General features: G+C 48.2%; 1 protein-coding gene across 3 annotated transcripts in view; it reads right to left on the bottom strand.

The window, feature by feature from the left end:
- LOC137340269 (A-type potassium channel modulatory protein KCNIP2-like) overlaps positions 1-23,792 on the bottom strand; it is a 92,739-nt gene that overhangs the window by 50,586 nt on the left and 18,361 nt on the right. Inside the window, exon 1 of one of the 3 annotated variants that reach the window (XM_068002685.1) lies at positions 918-1,035. The exons of the other annotated variants lie outside the window; for them this stretch is intronic. Within the exon in view, the coding sequence (XP_067858786.1) occupies positions 918-1,035 (118 nt within the window). Of the gene's footprint in view, positions 1-917; positions 1,036-23,792 lie in introns of those variants that run through there. 3 annotated transcript variants of the gene reach the window in all.

Below are 23,792 nucleotides of genomic sequence, written 5' to 3'. Positions count from 1 at the left end.
CTACAGACACAGTCTGACCATAGACTACAGACACAGTGTGACCATAGACTACAGACACAGTGTGACCATATTCTACAGACACAGTCTGACCATAGACTACAGACACAGTGTGACCATAGACCACAGACACAGTGTGACCATAGACTACAGACACAGTCTGACCATAGACTACAGACACAGTCTGACCATAGACTACAGACACAGTCTGACCATAGACTACAGACACAGTATGATCATATTCTACTGACACAGTGTGACCATAGGGGTAATCTAATTGAGTTGTTTACGATGGTTAAATGAGTCGATAGGGTTGATGCAATTAAACTATTTCCTCTGGTGGGAGAGTCTAGAACAAGGGGTATAACCTTAAAATTAGACTGGGCCGTCCAGGAGTGATGTCAGAAACACTTCTTCACACAAAGGGGAGTGGAAATCTGGAACTCTCTCCCTCAAAAAGCTGTTAAGGCTGGGGGTCAATTGAAAATTTCAAAACTGGGATTGATAGATTTTTGTCAGTCAAGGTATTAGGGGTTATGGAACCAAGGCAGGGAGATGGAGTTGAGATACAGATTAGCCATTATCTAACTGAATGGTGGAACAGACTCAAGAGGCTTTCTGGCCTCCTCCTGTTGCTATGATCCTGAGGAGGGGACATGGTGAGTTTCGTACAAGTCTGTCCTCTATCTACAATCTAGAGTGAGTGGTGAGATGGGGAACGGATACAGTGAAGTGAAAATACATTGGAATAAACATTTAAAAATAAACAGACGAAGAAACAGTAAATGAGATCTGCAGCTGAAATAAAGGTGAGGTTTGCAAGGATATATTTAGAGTTTACTGTTCCTTAAACTGGGTTAACCTGGAAAGCTAGACATTGAGAAATGAGGCAGCAGTTTGTGTTTGGAAGCTGTTCCTACCTTCACTGGAGAAATCAATCAGTCCCAGGAAATGCAACAGCTTCAGAGAACTTACAGCAAGAAGGACAATCCCTACAGTTTGTAATCCTTCCGACTCCCACTCAATATTTACGACCATCCTGACTGCCTGCTGTCACCAGGACTCCGCACGAGAATGGGCCAAGAGTAGGGGACACAGTGACACACAGAGAGAGTCGGAGATATACTGACACAAAGGCACACAGAGTCACACACACACAGAGTCACACACGCACAGAGTCACACACGCACAGAGTCAGAGACAGACACAGAGTCACACACGCACAGAGTCACACACGCACAGAGTCAGAGACAGACACAGAGTCGCACACGCACAGAGTCACACACGCACAGAGTCAGAGACAGGCACAGAGTCACACACGCACAGAGTCTCACACACACACAGAGTCACACACACACAGAGTCACACACACACAGAGTCAGAGACAGACACAGAGTCACACACACACAGAGTCACACACGCACAGAGTCACACACGCACAGAGTCACACACGCACAGAGTCACACACACACACAGAGTCAGAGACAGACACAGAGTCACACACACACAGAGTCAGAGACAGACACAGAGTCACACACGCACAGAGTCAGAGACAGACACAGAGTCACATACGCACAGAGTCAGAGACAGACACAGAGTGAGCGATGCTCAGAGACACACAAGAGCAAGAGATTCACAATGAGAGACACAGAAAGTCACGCAGACAGAGTGAGAGGCACAGAGTGAGAGATACAGAGTGAGACACAGAAAGACAGAGAGACAGGGAGTGAGAGACACACAAAGTGAGAGATACAGAGAGACACAGTGAGAGGCACACAGTGAGAGAAACTGAGTGAGAGATACAGAGGAGACACACAAAGACAGAGAGACAGAGAGTGAGCGATGCACAGAGTGAGAGAGACACAGAGTGAGAGACAGACAGTCAGGGACACAAATTGAGAGACGCACAAAGCGAGAGACAGAATGAGAGCCACACTCAGAGTTAGGAAACCACAGTGCGAGACTCACAGAGTGAGAGACACAGAGTGAGAGACAGGTTGATGGACTGAACTGTTATCTACTCCAGAAGATGAGAGGATGAGAAGCATCATTTACAGACATTTCTGCGCCTGCACCTCGTTCTTTTAAACACCCGACGACTGAGTCAGATTCCCCTTTGGCAACTTCTGTTTAAAAGGAGCACGTCTGGCAGTCAAGTGATCTCAGCACCTCCACTCTGAGGTGGCATTTCAACCAGCCCTTTCTCTGTAAAAGGTCTTTGCTCCTGGGATCAGGTGGGTTTTGATTTGTTTGAAGTTATTGTGTGGCTCGGCGAACAGCAAGAGATGCTAGCAACTTCCACAGGCTTCAGATTCTGAAAACTTGGAGCAGAAGATCAAAAAGGAAGGACGTAAATTAAAAATGACTGCGGGCATCGGAACTGAGAAATAAGAACAGAAAGAAGAAGCTGGAAACACGCAGCAGGCCACTCAACCTCTGAAGCAGAAAAGAAAATTAATTTCTGTCCGTACCAGAGAGAGAGCAGGTAGACCTCGTGCACAGGTAAAAGTCTGGGATGGCTGTTAACCGCGTTTGCAGCCTCGTTGTATTGATATCTGGGACATTGTACTTCTGCCCTTTCTCTGAAGTGACCTGTCTCTCTCTGATACCAATCCAGGGATGCTGCCTGAAAGGTTAAACTCTCTTTTCTCTGTTAAGAGCTGGTGTTTCTTCAGGATTTTCCAAAACCCTCCTGTCCGTGTCCTAACTCGCACCAAGTCCCGTTCTCCCATCACCCCCTGTGCTCGCTGACCTACATTGGCTCCCGGTCCAGCAACACCTCGATTTTAAAACTCTCATCCTTGTGTTCAAATCCCTCCATGGCCTCACCCCTCCCTATCTCTGTAACCTCCTCCAGCCCTACAACCCTCCGAGATCTCTGCGCTCCTCCAATTCTGGCCTCTTGCCCATCCCTGATTTCCATCGCTCCGCCATTGGCGGCCGTGCCTTCAGCCTCTCCACCTCTCTCTCCTCCTTTAAGACGCTCCTTAAAACCTACCCCTTTGACCAAGCTTTTGGTCACCTGTCCTAATATCTCCTTATGTGGCTCGGTGTCAAATTTTGTTTGATAATCGCTCCTGTGAAGCGCCTTGCGACATTTCACTAGAGTCATAGTCATAGTCATAGAATCATAGAATCATAGAAGTTTACAACATGGAAACAGGCCCTTCGGCCCAACATGTCCATGTCGCCCAGTTTATACCACTAAGCTAGTCCCAATTGCCTGCACTTGGCCCATATCCCTCTATACCCATCTTACCCATGTAACTGTCCAAATGCTTTTTAAAAGACAAAATTGTACCCGCCTCTACTACTGCCTCTGGCAGCTCGTTCCAGACACTCACCACCCTTTGAGTGAAAAAATTGCCCCTCTGGACCCTTTTGTATCTCTCCCCTCTCACCTTAAATCTATGTCCCCTCATTATAAACTCCCCTAACTTTGGGAAAAGATTTTGACTATCTACCTTATCTATGCCCCTCACTATTTTATAGACTTCTATAAGATCACCCCTTAACCTCCTACTCTCCAGGGAAAAAAGTCCCAGTCTATCTAACCTCTCCCTATAAGTCAAACCATCAAGTCCCGGTAGCATCCTAGTAAATCTTTTCTGCACTCTTTCTAGTTTAATAATATCCTTTTTGTAATAGGGTGACCAGAACTGTACACAGTATTCCAAGTGTGGCCTTACTAATGTCCTGTACAACTTCAACAAGACATCCCAACTCCTGTATTCAATGTTCTGACCAATGAAACCAAGCATGCTGAATGCCTTCTTCACCACCCTATCCACCTGTGACTCCACTTTCAAGGAGCTATGAACCTGTACTCCGAGATCTCTATGTTCTATAACTCTCCCCAACGCCCTACCATTAACGGAGTAGGTCCTGGCCCGATTCGATCTACCAAAATGCATCACCTCACATTTATCTAAATTAAACTCCATCTGCCATTCATCGGCCCACTGGCTAAATTTATCAAGATCCCATTGCAATCCTAGATAACCTTCTTCACTGTCCACAATGCCACCAATCTTGGTGTCATCTGCAAACTTACTAACCATGCCTCCTAAATTCTCATCCAAATCATTAATATAAATAACAAATAACAGCGGACCCAGCACCGATCCCTGAGGCACACCGCTGGTCACAGGCCTCCAGTTTGAAAAACAACCCTCTACAACCACCCTCTGTCTTCTGTCGTCAAACCAATTTTGTATCCAATTGGCTACCTCACCTTGGATCCCGTGAGATTTAACCTTATGTAACAACCTACCATGCGGTACCTTGTCAAAGGCTTTGCTAAAGTCCATGTAGACCACGTCTACTGCACAGCCCTCATCTACGTTAAAGGTGCTATATAAATGCAAGTTATTGTTGTTGTTTATATTACAAAAATAAAACATAAGAGCCCAACGTAAAAATATAAAAGACCCAGAGGTGTGGAGGACTTTTAATGTCCCACCTCACAGTGTACTGGAGTCCCGCTCGGGTCAGTCTGTCAGTGATATCACACACACACTTTTATAGAACACAGTTACGATGTCACTATAGACACAGAGCAGGGCGGTTCTTCGCTGTGTGTTTAAGTTTTCTGTTAATCTCTCACTCCCAGGGCAGGTACAGCATGGGTTAGATACAGAGTAAAGCTCCCTCTACACTGTCCCATCAAACACTCCCAGGGCAGCTACAGCACGGGTTAGATACAGAGTAAAGCTCCCTCTACACTGTCCATCAAACACTCCCAGGGCAGCTACAGCACGGGTTAGATACAGAGTAAAGCTCCCTCTACACTGTCCCATCAAACACTCCCAGGGCAGGTACAGCACGGGTTAGATACAGAGTAAAGCTCCCTCTACACTGTCCCATCAAACACTCCCAGGGCAGGTACAGCACGGGTTAGATACAGAGTAAAGCTCCCTCTACACTGTCCCATCAAACACTCTGGATCTAAACCGTGTTGTACTTGCCCTGGGAGTGTTTACATCCCCACACGTTGAAGTAACTCCCGATGGGACCCTCGCCTGGAGGGCAAGCAGCTATCTGCCCTTTTCAGAGTTGAGATATTTGAGTATCAATATGACATTATATCAGTGGAAATATATTTTTTATTTCCACAGCGTTGAGATCGCAGAGGTGTCGCAATATGGAGGGGCCTGCTCACTGGGACCCACAGGTAACTATCACACTTCAAATGGGATCAGTCTACTAAACAGACTTGGATTCTACTTGGTTTTCGTGTCCTTGAACTTTGTATAAATCACATGTGTTTTAGCTTTCATCCTCAATTGTTTCTACAATTAATTTTTTAGTTCTTCAAGGTGAGGGATAATTGCTGGTAAATGTAACCTGCTCAGCTTAGAACCACTCGGCTCCAGACCTCATTACAGCCTTGGTCCAAACACGGACAAGAGCTGAATTCCAGAGGTGGGGTGAGAGTGACTGCCCTTAACATCAAGGCAGCATTTGATCGAGTGTGGCACCAAAGAGCCCCAGTAAAACTGGTCAGTGGGTATCAGGGGGAAAACTCTCCGGTGGTTGGAGTCATACTGAACACAAAGGAAGATGGTAGTGGTTGTTGGAGGCCAATCATCTCAGTCCCAGGACATCACTGCAGGAGTTCCTCAGGGCAGCGTCCTAGGCCCAACCATCTTCAGCTGCTTCATCAATGACCTTCCCTCCATCATAAGCTCAGAAATGGGGATGTTCGCTGATGATTGCACAGTGTTACATAGGAACATAGGAACAGACGAAGGCCGTTCAGACCCTAGAGTCTGTTCCATCATTCAGTTAGATCACGGCTGATCTTTATCTTAACTCCATTTACCCACTTTGATTCCGTAACCCTTAATCCCCTTACCCAACAAAAATCGATCAATCTCAGTTTTGAAATTTTCAATTGACCCCCAGCCTCAACAGCTTTTTGGGGGAGAGAGTTCCAGATTTCCACTCCCCTTTGTGTGAAGAAGTGCTTCCTGACATCACCCCTGAACGGCTTGGCTCTAATTTTAAGGTTATGCCCCCTTGTTCTGGACTCCCCCCACCAGAGGAAATAGTTTCTCTCTATCTACCCTATCAAATCCTTTAATCATCTTAAACACCTCAATTATATCACCTCTTAATCTTTGAAACTCAAGGGAATATAAGCCTAGTCTATACAACCAGTCCTTGTAATTTAACCCTTTCAGCCCCGGTATCATTCTGGTGAATAGATTGATGGATTTTTGTTGGGTAAGGGTATTAAGGGTTACGGAACCAAGGCGGGTAAATGGAGTTAAGATACAGATCAGCCATGATCTAATTGAATGGCGTAATAGGCTTGAGGGGCTGAATGGCCTCCGTCTGTTCCTATGTAACACTGTGCAATCATCAGCGAACAACCCCACTTCTGAGCTTATGATGGAGGGAAGGTCATCGACGAAGCAGCTGAAGATGGTTGGGCCTAGGACACTGCCCTGAGGAACTCCTGCAGCGATGTCCTGGGACTGAGATGATTGGCCTCCAACAACCACTACAATCTTCCTTTGAGCTCGGTATGACTCCAGCCACTGGAGAGTTTTCCCCCTGATCCCCACTGACAATATATCCTTCCTGAGGTGCGGTGCCCAGAACCGAATGCAGTCTCCAGATGTGGTCTAACCAGAGCTTTATTCAACTGAAGCATATCTTGCTTCAATTTGTATTCCAGCTCCCTCGAGATAAAGGCCAACATTCCATTAGCCTTTTTAATTATTCACATTTTACAGTCAGTGAAATACTTTTGAAGTGTAGTCACTGTTGTAATGTAGGAAACGCGGCAGCCAATTTGTGCACAGCAAGATCCCACAAACAGCAATGTGATAATGACCAGATCATCTGTTTTTTTAGTGATGTTGGTTGAGGGATAAATATTGGCCCAGGACACCGGGAAGAACTCCCCACATTCAGTGCTTTCTAAAAGCGGGAATCAACAAACGGGCTTCTTGACTTGGATCTTAAATATCAAGTTTTCCTGCAGTCACCTCACCCCGAATCTGGACAGGCCAGTTGAAAATCCAACTCGCGGTAATCCTACTTTAACATGTGGAACATTTCACATGGGTGGAGATTCAGCGGAGACTCTGCTGCACTATTGGAGGCGCCGTCTTTCGGATGAGACGTTAAAAAGATCCCATGGCACTATTTCGAAGAAGAGCAGGGGAGTTCTCCCTGGCCAATATTTATCCCTCAACCAATATCACTAAAACAGATTATCTGGCCATCTCATTGCTGTTTGTGGGATCTTGCTGTGTGCAAATTGGCTGCCGCGTTTCCGACATTGCAACAGTGACTACAGCAGAAAATTACCATGAGTTCAATCACTTTCTGTCTAATTTGTAGCTTTGCACGTTGTGTTTTTATATCCTCTGGCCACCAGGCGGCACCTGTGGCCCAGGCAAAGCTCATCTCTGCTCACACAGTGTCAGCTCACTCGGTTACAGCAACTCCACAATTAACAGCCTATCCTCACCTCCTCAAACAGCACAGCTCTCGACAGGCTCACTACCCCTGCTTCTTCCTGCCTCGCTCAGTTTTCTACTTTCTTTGCCAATCTCGCACTCTCTGCCTCTCATTCTCCATGTCTTTCCCTGTCTCTCTCTCCCCTCCAAATCTCCTCCTTCCTCTCCCTCTGTCTGTCTGTCTGTCTCCCTCCAACTCTCCCCTTCCATCTCTCCTCCCCTGTCCCCTGAACCCCCTGCTCCTTTCACAACCTCAGGACATCCCAAAGTCCTGAGCATTTTACAGCCAATTAAGTACTTTTTGAAGTGTAGTCACTGTTGTATTGTAGGAAATGCAGCAGCCAGTTTGCGCACAGCAAGATCCCACAAACCACAATGTGATAATGACCAGATAATCTGTTTTTTCAGTGATGTTGGTTGAGGGATAAATATTGGCCCAAGACACTGGGGAGAACTCTCCTGCTTTTCTTTGAGTAGTGGCCGTGGGACCTTTTACGTCCACCTGAGAGGGCAGTCGGGGCCTCGGTTTAACGTCTCATCCGAGAGACGGCTTGGGCTCAAGTCTCATGGAGTGGGTACTCGAACCCATGACCTTCTGACTCAGAGGTAAGAGCGCTATCCACTGAGCCACAGCTGACACTGAAAAGGTTAAGCAGAGTAGCAGCAGGAATACAGTAACTGGGCTCACCGATTTCCAGAGGGAATCTAGGAACATAGGAACAGGAGTAGGCCATTCAGCCCTTCGTGCCTGCTCCGCCATTTGATAAGATCATGGCTGATCTGTGATCTAACTCCATATACCTGCCTTTGGCCCATATCCCTTAATACCTTTGGTTGCCAAAAAGCTATCTATCGTAGATTTAAATTGAGCTAGTATTGAGCTAATCCGCTCGTTTAGTTCTGGCCGGGCTTCATTTTATTTTAATAATAATGTTTACTGAGCATATTGTGACGTGTGACATTTCAACTTTTCACCTGAGAAGCGCGATATTATGTTTTGAACTAGCTAATCGATGTCTGGACTGTTTTGTATGTTTAAGCAAGAAGAAGCCCTGCAATGGGGAATGGATAAGGAGGTGGAGTCTGTGGGGAACAGACACAATTGTGGTAAGTGCTGAGATTGGGAGGACTAGAGGGGTCTGTCCACCTGGTAATCGACAGCCGGCTCCCGAGGGTGAAAAGTAATCAGAGATGGAAAGATCGAGCTGGGTGATAAAGGTCACTGGTATTTACTGGTGCCAACTGCAAGGTTCTCAGGATGTTAATTCAGCAAAGGGACACCAGCTGTTCAGACAGATATAATAAAGTTCACATAAAGTCAGGGAAACAAGGGGGGAGCTGGGGTCAGAGCTATCCCAGAGTGGTGATGGGAAGAGAGACTACACCTGGACAGTCAGCTGTGGGGATTTCTCCACCCCGGGAAAGAGATCTTGTCTGGTTTTGCTCCTGGATAATCACTGTAAGGTTGCCCCCATAGTGGCATGTACTGAAACTGCTACAGTCAATCACACTGTTTGGCTGCAGTACTTGGTTCCTGTCCTAAATAAAGATTTATATCCGTATATTTGTGCATATCTGAATCCAAATTATATTGAAAGACAAGACATGCTGCGTGACTGGCTAATGGTCAGTGAGGGCTGCAGGTTGGAGAGTGCTTTTTGAATCTCACTCCCCAAGTCAATGATTGGCTTTCCCTCATGATTGTTATGCATCAGTGTCACATCTGGAGGGAGGGGGTGTGACATCTGGAACGTCACATCTGGGGTGTGACGTCTGGGGTGTGCCATCCAGAATTTGACGTCTGGTGTGTGATGTCTGGAGTGTCACTTCTGGGGTGTGATGTCTGGGGTGTGACATCTGGTGCGTGATGTCTGGGGTGTGACATCTGGTGCGTGATGTCATGAGTGTCACATCTGGGGTGTGACGTCTGGAGTGTCACATCTGGGGTGTGACGTCTGGAGTGTCACATCTGGGGTATGATGTCTGGGGTGTGATGTCTGGAGTGTCACATCTGGGGTTTGATGTCTGGGGTGTGACATCTGGGGTGTGACATCTGGAGTGTCAAATCTGGTGTATCCGCTCCACCACCAAGACCGCCTACTTCCTCTTCTTCCACATCGCCCGTCTCCGCCCCTGCCTCAGCTCATCTGCCGCTGAAACCCTCATCCGTGCCTTTGTTACCTCCAAACTCGATTATTCCAATGCTCTCCTGGCCGGCCTCCCATCTTCCACCCTCGTAAACTTGAGCTCATCCAAAACCCTGCTGCCCGTATCCCAACTCGCACCAAGTCCCGTTCACCCATCACCCCCTGTGCTCGCTGACCTACATTTGCTCCCGGTCCGGGAACACCTCGATTTTAAAATTCTCATCCTTGTTTTCAAATCCCTCCATGGCCTCGCCCCTCCCTATCTCTGTAACCTCCTCCAGCCCCACAACCCTCCGAGATCTCTGCGCTCCTCCAATTCTGGCCTCTTGTCCATCCCCGATTTTAATCGCTCCATCATTGGCGGCCGTGCCTTCAGCTGCCTGGGCCCTAAGCTCTGGAATTCCCTCCCTAAACCTCTCCGCCTCTCTCTCCTCCTTTAAGACGCTCCTTAGAATCTAACTCTTCGACCAAACTTTTCGTCACCTGTCCTAATATCTCCTTATGTGGCTCGGTGTCCATTTGTGATGATAATCACTCCTGTGAAGCTCCTTGGGACGTTTTGTTACATTATCAGCGCTATATAAATGCAAGTTGTTGTTGTTGTTGTTGTTGTTGTTGTGTGACATCAAGAGTGTGACGGATGGGCAATTGATGACGTTTGTTTATATATATTTTTTATTTAATACAATACACTATGCCCCTGCCAATTCCTCTACCAAAACCATCTCCATCAGCACCGTCTCCACTATCAGCACCATATCCTGTACCAGCACAGTCTCCTCTACCAACACCGTCTCCTCTACCAACACCGTCTCCTCTACCAACACCGTCTCCTGTACCAACACCGTCTCCTCTACCAACACCGTCTCCTCTACCAACACCGTCTCCTCTACCAATACCGTCTCCTGTACCAACACCGTCTCCTCTACCAATACCGTCTCCTCTACCAACACCGTCTCCTGTACCAACACCGTCTCCTCTACCAACACCGTCTCCTCTACCAACACCGTCTCCTGTACCAACACCGTCTCCTCTACCAACACCGTCTCCTCTACCAATACTGTCTCCTGTACCAACACCGTCTCCTCTACCAACACCGTCTCCTCTACCAACACCGTCTCCTGTACCAACACCGTCTCCTCTACCAACACCGTCTCCTCTACCAACACCGTCTCCTCGACCAATACTGTCTCCTCTACCAACACCGTCTCCTCTACCAATACCGTCTCCTCTACCAATACCGTCTCCTCTACCTCTACCAACACCGTCTCCTCTACCAACACCGTCTCCTCGACCAACACCGTCTCCTCTACCAACACCGTCTCCTCTACCAATACCGTCTCCTCTACCAACACCGTCTCCTCTACCAACACTGTCTCTTCTACCAACACCATCTCCTCTACCAACACCGTCTCCTCTACCAACACCGTCTCTTCTACCAACACCGTCTCCTCTACCAACACCGTCTCCACTACCAACACCGTCTCCTCTACCAACACCGTCTCTTCTACCAACACCGTCTCCTCTACCAACACCGTCTCTTCTACCAACACCGTCTCCTCTACCAACACCGTCTCCTCTACCAATACTGTCTCCACTACCAACACCGTCTCCTCTACCAACACCGTCTCCTCTACCAACACCGTCTCCTCTACCAACACCGTCTCCTCTACCAACACCGTCTCCTCTACCAACACCGTCTCCTCTACCAACACCGTCTCCTCTACCAATACTGTCTCCTCTACCAACACTGTCTCCTCTACCAACACTGTCTCTTCTACCAACACCGTCTCCTCTACCAACACCGTCTCCTCTACCAACACCGTCTCCTCTACCAACACCGTCTCCTCGACCAACACCGTCTGCTCTACCAACACCGTCTCCTCTACCAACACCGTCTGCTCTACCAACACCGTCTCTTCTACCAACACCGTCTCCTCTACCAACACCGTCTCCTCTACCAACACCGTCTCCTCTACCAACACCGTCTCCTCTACCAACACCGTCTCCTCTACGAACACCGTCTCCACGATTAGCACCATATCCTCCAGGCCCAGAAAATTCAACCAGGATGGACCAGCGAATAAGCACAAATCAAACTGAGCCGCCTTAGGCTTGGTGGGGCTGGGAGGGGGCAACATGTGGCCAATGAGTGACAGCATGGCGCTCCCTGCTCCAATCCTTGTACAGAGAGGTGTCCTTGTCACCTGACCTATTGTCTGATCTTTCAGATCATTAACTGTGAGGCGAGCCAAGGACGGCAGGTCGATTGCTGTTGGCACGTCTCAGGAGGAGGATTCAATTCTTCCTGAAAAGGCAGGCGTTCCTTCCTTAAGATTGTTCGTGGTCACATTGACTGACCGGCATCTGCTTCCTCAGATCGATGTCCCCAGGGTTCAGGGGTTCCTTGCTTTCTAAAATCTCTCTTCCTCCCCCCCCAACCCCACCCCAACTCCGCTTTAGTCTGTATCTAACCCGTGCTGTACCTGCCCTGGGAGTGTTTGATGGGACAGTGTAGAGGGAGCTTTACTCTGTATCTAACCCGTGCTGTACCTGCCCTGGGAGTGTTTGATGGGACAGTGTAGAGGGAGCTTTACTCTGTATCTAACCCTGTACCTGCCCTGGGAGTGTTTGATGGGACAGTGTAGAGGGAGCTTTACTCTGTATCTAACCCGTGCTGTACCTGCCCTGGGAGTGTTTGATGGGACAGTGTAGAGGGAGCTCTACACTGTCCCATCAAAACTGAGATGAGGAGAAACTTCTTCACTCAGAGGGTGGTAGGTCTGTGGAATTTGCTGCCCCAGGAAGCTGTGGAAGCTACATCATTAGATAAATTTAAAACAGAAATAGACAGTTTCCTTGAAGTAAAGGGAATTAGGGGTTATGGGGAGCGGGCAGGAAATTGGACATGAAGCTGAGTTCGGATCGGTCAATGCCCTGTGGGTGGCGGAGAGGGCCCAGGGGCTATGTGGCCGGGTCCTGCTCCGACTTCTTGTGTTCTTTAGATTTGTGGTTGGGATCAGATCAGCCATGATCTTATTGAATGGCGGAGCAGGCTCGAGGGGCCGATTGGCCTACTCCTGCTCCAATTTCTTATGTTCTTATGTTCTTATGTATCTAACCCGTGCTGTAGCTGCCCTGGGAGTGTTTGATGGGACAGTGTAGAGGGAGCTTTACTCTGTATCTAACCCGTGCTGTACCTGCCCTGGGAGTGTTTGATGTCTGCCTCCTGCAGGCGATTGAGAATTGTGGGAGAAAGAGGAAATGGTGAGATAGAATATTAATGGCCTGTCGAAACTGCATGCCCGTTTGCAGCACACAGTCTGACACAGAGAGGATTAAATATTCATGATCAGCAGCTTGGAAAGGTCTGATATAAAAGTTTAATGCAACAGATGGTTTGTGGGTCTATCAGAGAGGCTTTGTTGAATGTTTACATCACTCTGATGTATCACCTGGTGTTACAAGCTCTAAAAACCAGTTAACAGCCACAATTGACCGTGTGTGAGGCTCCAGTTATTTCTGTCTGACACCTTCCGTTAATCCTGCTCTCAGTACCTCCTTTATTCATGGGGGAAGGAGTCTGAAGGAGTGTTTCGCAGGCAGTGCCAAGGGAGGGCCAGACAGAATCACCAGTCCCCGAGCCAGCCAATGCTCCCCTCTCATTTCTCCACGAGCACTTCCATTTAACTCTGAGATGGATCTGATTTTTTTTTAAACATAGGTTGGTCCTTTGCCTCCTCCTCTCATGGGCTGGCAGCTGATAGCAGCCCAGAATGAGGCCTTTCACCAGTCCTGGCTCCATTTTGCAGCCATCTAAAGTAAGCGCGAGCTCGTAACTTTAACATTTTTCTTCCAGCGTTTCTCTAATTGCCTTTTAAAGACCCCGAATGTCTCAGCTTCGACGACCCCTTGTCGTAATGAATTAATATTCTAACATCGCTTCCTTCAGTATGACGTGGATAAATGTGAGGTTATCCACTTTGGTTGTAAAAACAGAAAGACAGATTATTATCTGAATGGTGATAGATTGGGAAAAGGGGAGGTGCAACGAGACCTGGGTGTCCTTGTACACCAGTCGCTGAAAGCGAGCATTCAGGTGCAGCAAGTAGTTAGGAAGGCGAATGGTATGTTGGCGTTCATTGCAAGAGGATTTGAGTACAGGAGCAGAGATGTCTTACTGCAGTTATACAGGGCCTTGGTGAGACCACATCTGGAATATTGTGTGCAGTTTCGGTCTCCTTATCTGAGAAAGGATGTCCTTGCCATGGAGGGAGTGCAATGAAGGTTTACCAGACTGATTCCTGGGATGGCAGGACTGACGTATGAGGAGAGATTGGGTCGACTAGGCCTATATTCACTAGAGTTTAGAAGAATGGGAGGTGATCTCATCAAAACATATAAAATTCTAACGGGACTAGACAGACTAGATGCAGGGAGGATGTTCTCGATGGCTGGGGAGTCCAGAACCAGGGGTCACAGTCTCAGGATACGGGGTATGCCATTTAGAACTGAGATGAGGAGAAATTTCTTCACTCAGAGGGTGGTGAACCTGTGGAATTCTCTACCACAGAAGGCAGTGGAGGCCAAGTCATTAGATGTATTCAGGAAGGAGATAGATATATTTCTTAATGCTAAAGGGATCAAGGGATTTGGGGAAAAAGCGGGAACAGGGTATTGAGTTAGACGATCAGCCATGATCATTTTGAATGGCGGAGCAGGCCCGAAGGGCCGAATGGCCTACTCTTGCTCCTATTTTCTACATTTCTATGTTTGCATGTTTCAAAACTCCCCTTTATGCTTCAAATACTAAGTTTATGCCCCATTGTTACTGATTTATGAAACAGCGGAAATCACCTGGAGAGACTGTGTTCAGTTCTGGGCACCGCACCTCAGGAAGGATATATTGGCCTTGGAGGGGGTGCAGCGCAGATTCACCAGAATGATACCAGAGCTTAAAAGGTTAAATTATGAGGACTGGTTGCAAAGACTAGGCTTGTACTCCCTCGAGTATAGAAGATTACGGGGTGATCTAATCGAGGTGTTTAAGATGATTAAAGGATTTGATAGGGTAGATAGAGAGAAACTATTTCCTCTGGTGGGGGAGTCTGTAACAAGGGGGCGGAACCTTAAAATTAGGGCTAGGCCATTCAGGAGTGATGTCATAAGAACATAAGAACATAAGAAATAGGAGCAGGAGTAGGCCATTCAGCCCCTCGAGCCTGCTCTGTCATTCAATCAGATCATGGCTGATCTTCAACCTCAACTGCACTTTCCCGCCCGATCCCCATATCCCTTGATTCCCATAGAGTCCAAAAATCTATCAATCTCAGCCTTGAATATACTCAACGACTGAGCATCCACAGCCCTGTAGGGTAGAGAATTCCAAAGATTCACAACCATCTGAGTGAAGAAATTCCTCCTCATCTCAGTCTTAAATGGCCGACCCCTTATCCTGTGACTATGCCCCCTAGTTCTAGACTCTCCAGCCAGGGGAAACAATCTCTCAGCATCTACCCTGTCAAGCCCTCTCAGAAAGTCAGGAAGCACTTCTTCACACATAGGGTAATTGAAATCTGGAACTCTCTCCCCCAAAAAGGCTGTGGATGCTGGGGGTCAATTGGAGCTTTCCAGACTGAGATCGATAGACTTTTGTTGGGTAAGGGTATCAAGGGATATGGAGCAAAGGAGTTGAGGTACAGATCAGCCATGATCAAATTGAACGATGGAACAGGCTCGAAGGGCTGAATGGCCTTCTCCTGTTCCTATGTTCCTACCTTTGACTAATTATCCTCTCAGACTGGTCTGCCAGCCAGTGTATTACTAAGTCACACAGGTCAAGTTTCCTCTCCCAGTCTCTGCACTACTGTACGCCTCGAAAGCTTTAGACGAGGGAGGAGAGAAAATAAACCCAACTTTCTCAGACAAGAATGATCCGGTAGAATTAACGCGGAGATTCCCCAATCAGGCGTGGGGTGGTATTTAAACGGCAATTAGAGAAACATTTGGAGGAAGAAAACCTAACTCGCACCAAGTCCCGTTCACCCATCACCCCCTGTGCTCGCTGACCTACATTGTCTCCCGGTCCAGGAACGCCTCGATTTTAAAATTCTCATCCTTGTGTTCAAATCCCTCCAATGGCCTCGCCCCTCCCTATCTCTGTAACCTCCTCCAGCCCTACTGGCCTCTTGAGCATCTCTGATTTTAATCGCTCCACCATTGGCGGCCGTGCCTTCAGCTGCCTAGGCCCTGAGCTCCGGAATTCCCTCCCTAAACCTCTCCATCTCTCTACCTCTTTCTCCTCCTTTAAGACGCTCCCTAGAACCTACCTCTTTGACCAACCTTTTAGTCACCTGTCGCTGTGATATTCTGTCCTTGTGATACTTTCCCTGTGTTACTCTGTCTCCGTGATACTCTGTCCCCGTGACGCACTGTCCCCGTGACGCACTGTCCCCGTGACGCACTGTCCCCGTGACGCACTGTCTCCGTGACGCTCTGTCCCCGTGACGCACTGTCCCCGTGACGCACTGTCTCCGTGACGCTCTGTCCCCGTGACGCACTGTCTCCGTGACACACTGTCTCCGTGACGCTCTGTCCCCGTGACGCACTGTCTCCGTGACGCTCTGTCCCCGTGACGCACTGTCTCCGTGACGCACTGTCTCCGTGACGCTCTGTCCCCGTGACGCACTGTCTCCGTGATGCACTGTCTCCGTGACGCACTGTCTCCGTGACGCTCTGTCTCCATGACTCCCTGTCCCTGTGGACTGAAATTTGAGGCAGCCCAGATGGAAGAGATGTGATATTCTGTCCTTGTGATACTTTCCCTGTGGTACTCTGTCCCCGTGACGCTCTGTCCCTGTGTTACCCTCTGTCTCTGTGACACTCTGTCCCTGTGTTACTCTGTCCCTGTGACACTTTGTCCCTGTGTTACTCTGTCCCTGTGACACTTTGTCCCTGTGTTACTCTGTCCCTGTGTTACTCTGTCCCTGTGACACTTTGTCCCTGTGTTACTCTGTCCCTGTGTTACTCTGTCCCTGTGTTACTCTGTCCCTGTGACACTCTGTCTCTGTGTTACACTCTGTCCCTGTGACACTCTGTCTCTGTGTTACTCTGTCCCTGTGACACTCTGTCTCTGTGTTACTCTGTCCCTCTGATACTGTCCCTGTGTTACACTCTGTCCCTGTGTTACACTCTGTCTCTGTGTTACACTCTGTCTCTGTGTTACACTCTGTCCCTGTGTTACCCTCTGTCCCTGTGTTACTCTGTCCCTGTGTTACTCTGTCCCTGTGACAATCTGTCTCTGTGTTACACTCTGTCCCTGTGTTACACTCTGTCTCTGTGTTACACACTGTCTGTGTTACACTCTGTCCCTGTGTTACTCTGTCCCTGTGTTACTCTGTCCCTGTGTTACACACTGTCCCTGTGTTACACTCTGTCCCTGTGTTACACACTGTCTCTGTGTTACACTCTGTCCCTGTGTTACTCTGTCCCTGTGTTACTCTGTCCCTGTGTTACTCTGTCCCTGTGTTACTCTGTCCCTGTGTTACACTCTGTCCCTGTGTTACTCTGTCCCTGTGACACTCTGTCCCTGTGTTACACTCTGTCCCTGTGTTACACACTGTCTCTGTGTTACACTCTGTCCCTGTGTTACTCTGTCCCTGTGTTACTCTGTCCCTGTGTTACTCTGTCCCTGTGTTACACTCTGTCCCTGTGTTACTCTGTCCCTGTGACACTCTGTCCCTGTGTTACACACTGTCCCTGTGTTACACACTGTCTCTGTGTTACACTCTGTCCCTGTGTTACTCTGTCCCTGTGTTACTCTGTCCCTGTGTTACTCTGTCCCTGTGTTACTCTGTCCCTGTGTTACTCTGTCCCTCTGATACTGTCCCTGTGGACTGAAGTTTGAGGCAGCCCAGATGGAAGAGACGACAGTCCCCTCTGGATCAGTGCTTGGGCCTCAGCTGTTTACAATCTGTATCAACGGCATTGATGAGGGGACTAAGTATAATGTATCCACGTTTGCTGGTGATGTAAAGCTAGGTGGGAAAGTAAGCAATGAAGAGGACGCAAAGAGGCTGCAAAGGGCTATAGACAGGTCAAGTGAGTGGGCGAGAAGGTGGCAGATGGAGTATAATGTGGGGAAATGTGAAATTATCCACTTTAGTAGGAAGAATAGAAAAGCAGAATATATTTTAAAAGGTGAGAAACTAAGAAATGTTTATAGTCAGAGGGATTTGGGTGTCCTTGTACACGAATCACAGAAAATTAACAAATAGGTACAGCAAGCGATTAGGAAGGCAAATAGTATGTTAGCCTTTATTGCAAAGGGGTTGGAGTATAAGAGTAAGGAGGTCTTGCTGCAATTATATAGGGTTCTGGGTAAAACCACACCTGGAGTACTGTGTACAGTTTTGATCTCCTTATCTAAGGGAGGATATACTTGCCTTGGAGGGGGTGCAATGGAGGTTCACTAGATTGAAATTTTTATTCGTTCATGGGATGTGGGCGTCGCTGGCGAGGCCGGCATTTATTGCCCATCCCTAATTGCCCTTGAGAAGGTGGTGGTGAGCCGCCTTCTTGAACCGCTGCAGTCTGTGTGGTGAAGGTTCTCCCACAGTGCTATTAGGTAGGGAGTTCCAGGATTTTGACCCAGTGACGATGAAGGAACGGTGATATATTTCCAAGTCAGGATGGTGTGTGACTTGGAGGGGAACGTGCAGGTGGTGTTGTTCCCATGTGGCTGCTGCCCTTGTCCTTCTAGGTGGTAGAGGTCACAGGTTTGGGAGGTGCTGTCGAAGAAGCCTTGGCGAGTTGCTGCAGTGCATCCTGTGGATGGTACACACTGCAGCCACAGTGCGCCGGTGGTGAAGGGAGTGAATGTTTAGGGTGGTGGATGGGGTGCCAATCAAGCGGGCTGCTTTGTCCTGGATGGTGTCGAGCTTCTTGAGTGTTGTTGGAGCTGTACTCATCCAGGCAAGTGGAGAGTATTCCATCACACCTTGTAGATGGTGGAAAGGCTTTGGGGAGTCAGGAGGTGAGTCACTTGCCGCAGAATACCCAGCCACTGATCTGCTCCTGTAGCCACAGTATTTATGTGGCTGGTCCAGTTAAGTTTCTGGTCAATGGTGACCCCCAGGATGTTGATGGTGGGGGATTCAGCGATGATAATACCGTTGAATGTCAAGGGGAGGTGGTTAGACTCTCTCTTGTTGGAGATGGTCATTGCCTGGCACTTGTCTGGCGCGAATGTTTCTTGCCACTTGTCAGCCCAAGCCCGGATGTTGTCCAGGTCTTGCTGCATGTGGGCACAGATTGCTTCATTATCTGAGGGGTTGCGAATGGACCTGAACACTGTGCAATCATCAGGAAACATCCCCACTTCTGATCTTATGATAGAGGGAAGGTCATTGATGAAGCAGCTGAAGATGGTTGGGCCTAGGACACGGCCCTGAGGAACTCCTGCAGCAATGTCGTGGGGCTGAGATGATTGGCCTCCAACAACCACTACCATCTTCCTTTATGCTAGCTATGACTCCAGCCACTGGACAGTTTTCCCCCTGATTCCTGAAATGAGAGGGTTGTCCTATGAGGAGAGATTGAGTAGAATGGGTCTATACTTTCTGGAGTTTAGAAGAATGAGAGGTGATCTCATTGAAACATACAAAATTCTTAGAGGGCTTGTCAGGGTAGACACTGAGAGATTGTTTCCCCTGGCTGGAGAGTATAGAACTAGGGGTCATAGTCTCAAGGGGTTGGCCATTTAGGACCGAGATGAGGAAAAATTTCTTCACTCAGAGGGTGGTGAATCTTTGGAATTCTCGGCCCGAGTGCTGTGGATGCTCAGTCGTTGAGTATATTCAAGACTGAGATCGATAGATTTTTGGACACTAAGGGAATCAAGGGATATGGGGATAGGGCGGGAAAGTGGAGTTGAGGTTGAAGAACGGCCATGATCTGATTGAACGGTGGAGCAGGCTCGAGGGGCTGAATGGCCAACTCCTGCTCCTATTTCTTACGTTCTTATGATACCGATTCACTAGGGCTGTAAATGTTGGCCAATCACATCCAACAAAACCAAAGCTGGGAGCCAAACTAGGCACCTGGGCCTCAAGTGCTGAACTAATTGAGCAATCAGGACAAGGGGCCGTTTAATACATCCTGTTACACCTCCCAGACCCGTCACCTCCACCACAAGGGCAGCAGGTGCATGGGAATACCATCACCTCCAAGCTCCCCTCCGAGTCACACACCATCCCGACTTGGAAATATATCGGCCGTTCCTTCATCGTCGCTGGGTCAAAATCCTGGAACTCCCTTCCTAACGGCACTGTGGGAGAACCTTCACCACACGGACTACAACGGTTCAAGAAGGCGGCTCACCACCACCTTTTCAAGGGGCAACTAGGGGTGGGCAATAAATGCCGGCCTCGCCAGCGACGCCCACATCCCGGGAGTAAATAAAGAAAGTGTAACACTCATTGCCATAAAAGACAGGGTTGTAAATAAGTCACTTGCCCATGTTTGGAGCAGGTAAGTACAAAGGTGTGAGTTATTGACCAAACAGAATCCTGCCCTTTGACCTTTGAAACAAGCCAGAGGCAGAATGTTAAATCTCCTTTCTGCCGCTTATCACATAGTCTCTTCACCTCTCAGACCTGGGTTTGAACCCAGCCCAGATTGAGGCCATGAACAAAGTCCTCCCTCTGCTTAACTCCACAAAATGGCCATCTCAGCCCACGGAACTGCCCCCTAATTTGTTATTAAACCGTCAAATCTCCCTACAGTAGATGTTGAGGCGGAGGAGCATTGTTGGAGCATCTTGGAAGGGGTTTTACCCTCCACGTAGCCCACTCTACGTCTGATCTAGGGGTGCTCGGTGGGATTGTGTAAAGGGAGCTTCACTCTGCATTTGACCTGAGTTGGAGGTTTCTGGACGTTAACACTGGGTGCCTACAAGAGTTCCCCATCCATCACCAAAAAGAAAGACTTACATTTCTATCGCGCCCTTCACGACCTCAGGACGTCCCAAAGCACTTTACAGCCAATGAAGTACTTTTGAAGTGTAGTCACTGTTGTAATGTGGGAAACGTGGCCGCCAATTTGTGCACAGCAAGATCCCACAAACAGCAATGAGATAAATGACCGGATAATCTGGTTTTTTAGCGATGTGGGTTGAGGGATAAATATTGGCTCAAGACAGCGGGGAGAACTCCTCTGCTCTTCATCAAAATAATGCCCTGGGATCTTTTACATCCGTCTGAGAGGGCAGATGGTGCCTCGGTTTAATGTTTCATCCGAAAGATGGCACCTCCGACAATGTAGCACTCCCTCAGTACTGCACTGGGAGTATTAGCCTGGATTTTGTGCTACAAATGCTCAGGAGTGGGACTGGAACGTACAATTTTCTGACTCAGAAGCAAGAGTGCTACCCACTGAGCCACGGCTGACACCTAAATGATGAACCCTGACGTCTCATGTGCCTTGACTGCAGGCTGTTAGTCGGATGAATCGGGCCGTCCTGACCCAAATCCCAAAGGAGACGCATTCACCCAGCAATATGGTCCTCACAAATCGCCTCTTGCAAAACTCCTCTCCTCCCCTGCACCACCACCCCCCTCCCCCCTCAACCTTGCAAGAGAAACAAAATAAAACCTAATGTTGTCTTGTCACTCCTTTTAGATTTTTTTAGCACTCGCTCGGGCTCTATCTGACTCAGAAAGAAGAACCATAAAGTCTCCTTAGGACAAAACTGTCTGCCTTTCAAATTGATCACGGGGAAATTAATGAGTTCCAGAATGGTGAATTAGCATTGTATCCACGTTATCCTGCACTATTTCACATGCAGTGGATTAACACCAGCCGAGCACAGGTTGCTGGACTGTCGAGTTATGAAGGGCTTGGGACAGAATATTAGACAGGTGCAATAAATAACAATAAGCGATGGCTTGTTTTTCCCTTTTCTTCTGAAGTCATGACAATGGAACACAAGGCTGTGTGATTCGTGGAGGCAATGGCCTGCATGGTTCCTGCCACTATTCATCATCCCGTGCAGTCTGAGGACCAGTGTTTGTGAGCAAGAGAATCCTCCAGCTCACATTTCTCATTACACAACAAAGGGAAAAAAGTCAAAGGTAATGGAAGGCATTCGACCCGCGTTCCTTTCAGTTATTGGTCACTCGGTCGAGCGCTGGATTGAGGGGCCTACGGACACTTTGGACCAATGCCACCATTCTCCACTCCAGTGTTACCCAACACCTTGGCCACAAGCCACATGTGACTAATCGGGAGATCCAGATGTGGCCAATTGCATTTCTGAATAGTAAATAAAAAATGAGTAATGGACACCATCATTGGACATGTGACCTGGGCCAATATTTATCCCTCAACCAACATCACTAAAACAGAGGATCTGGTCATTATCACATTGCTGTTTGTGGGATCTTGCTGTGCGCAAATTGGCTGCTGTGTTTCCTACATTACAACAGTGACAGTACTTCAAAAATAGTTAATTGGCTGTAAAACGCCTTGGGGCATCCTGAGGTCGGGGAAGGCGCTATATAAATGCAAGTCTCTTCTTTCTGTGTGATCTCGATACTCATATTTGTGCATGCGAACTTTAACCTTTTTTTTGCGTTTGTTGGTAAAATGTTAAGATAAAAGCAGAGTGTGTGAGTTTTTTGATTGTTGTAAGTGCCTTGGTTTCTGAACGGTGGTAGATGTTTGTTGAGTAAATGTACACAGGCAAGGTATGTTTACTAGGATTGTGAAGTGAGCTTTTGGCTCAGTGGTAGCATTCCCAGCTCTGAGTCAGAAGGTGCAGGGTTCAAACCCCAATCCGGGCGAATGGAGTCCGGGGAGGTTATATTGGATAACCCCCGAAACCGGGCTTGGGGCTTGGGGTCCGCAATTAACCCGCGCCCGGTCGTTGAGATGCAGGCAGCACGTAACATTTGTGCCGCCTGGTGATTAAACCTGATTTCTGCGTCCAGCCAGGCCCACCTGCGCTGTAGAGAGGCTGCTCACAGGAGGAGGGCCCGATATCGCGAGCAACTCACACCACATAAAGGCAGCCTGCAAAGGCAGTTTGCAAAATATAAGATACGGATCTGAACGGAGATCAGACACCGGACACGTAAAACACACGATGCAGCTCCCGTCACTGTGTTTACAAAGTGTTGAGTTATGTTAAAACATTGAATAAAGGTTGCGCACTACTAAATCCCGCATCCTCCAATCTGCACGCCAAACCTCACCAATCTGCCGATCTGAGTTTGCACTGGGCCTGCGAGAGAGCGTGCACCAAGGTTCTCTGCTAATGCACTAGAGGCCTTGGTGCAAGAGGTGGACAGAAGGAGGGGCATCCTATATCCACAGGGGGACAAGTGCACCCTCCAGACATATGCTCCCGAGGCAGCGGGGGACGAAGTCAATGTCAGGCGTACAGCACCACAAACATGGATGCAGTGCAGGAAGAAGTTCAATGCTTTGACGCGAGTGATCAAGGTGAGTGAGGTCAACTGTCGAGTGACATCTCCTACAAACTGCACCACTAGCCGCATCCACTGCTCCACACACTACACCCCCATCACCCACGTACCAACAAACTCTTTCAAACAGATGTTATCTCTCACCCTCACACATTACCACCATTGCAAACCGCACAGGTCACACACACACTGTCAGCTATTCAACTGTGACAGGCACAGCACCCAAACATCTTGCAGAACACTCACCAACACACATCCTGCTTTCTTGCAGGAGAAGATGGCACATAACAGGAGGCAGCGAGTGGCAGTGGCTCCATGGAACATGAACCACCACTCCTGTCCCACCTCTGCCACTCGGCCTGTCAGCTAAGCAGCCCACTCCCTGTAGAGTACTGAAACTTTATTATCGGAACATAGGAACATAGGAACAGGAGAAGGACATTTAGCCCCTCGAGCCTGTTCCACCATTCAATGAGATTGTAACTGATCTGTGACCTAATCCATAGCCCCATAACCCTTAATAACTTTGATTGGTTAACAAAAATCTATCAATCTCAGAGTTAAAATTAACGATTGAGCTAGCATCAACTGCCATTTGTTGAAGATCGTTCCAAACTTCTTTGTGTGTAGAAGTGTTTCCTGACTTCACTCCTGCAAGTCCTGGCTCTAATTTTTAGGCTATGTTC

The sequence above is a fragment of the Heptranchias perlo genome, chromosome 21 (assembly GCF_035084215.1).
Source record: "Heptranchias perlo isolate sHepPer1 chromosome 21, sHepPer1.hap1, whole genome shotgun sequence".
Taxonomy (NCBI): Eukaryota; Metazoa; Chordata; class Chondrichthyes; order Hexanchiformes; family Hexanchidae; genus Heptranchias; species Heptranchias perlo.
Note: the sequence above shows the minus strand (reverse complement) of the source record. Positions and strands in the feature narration are given on the sequence as shown.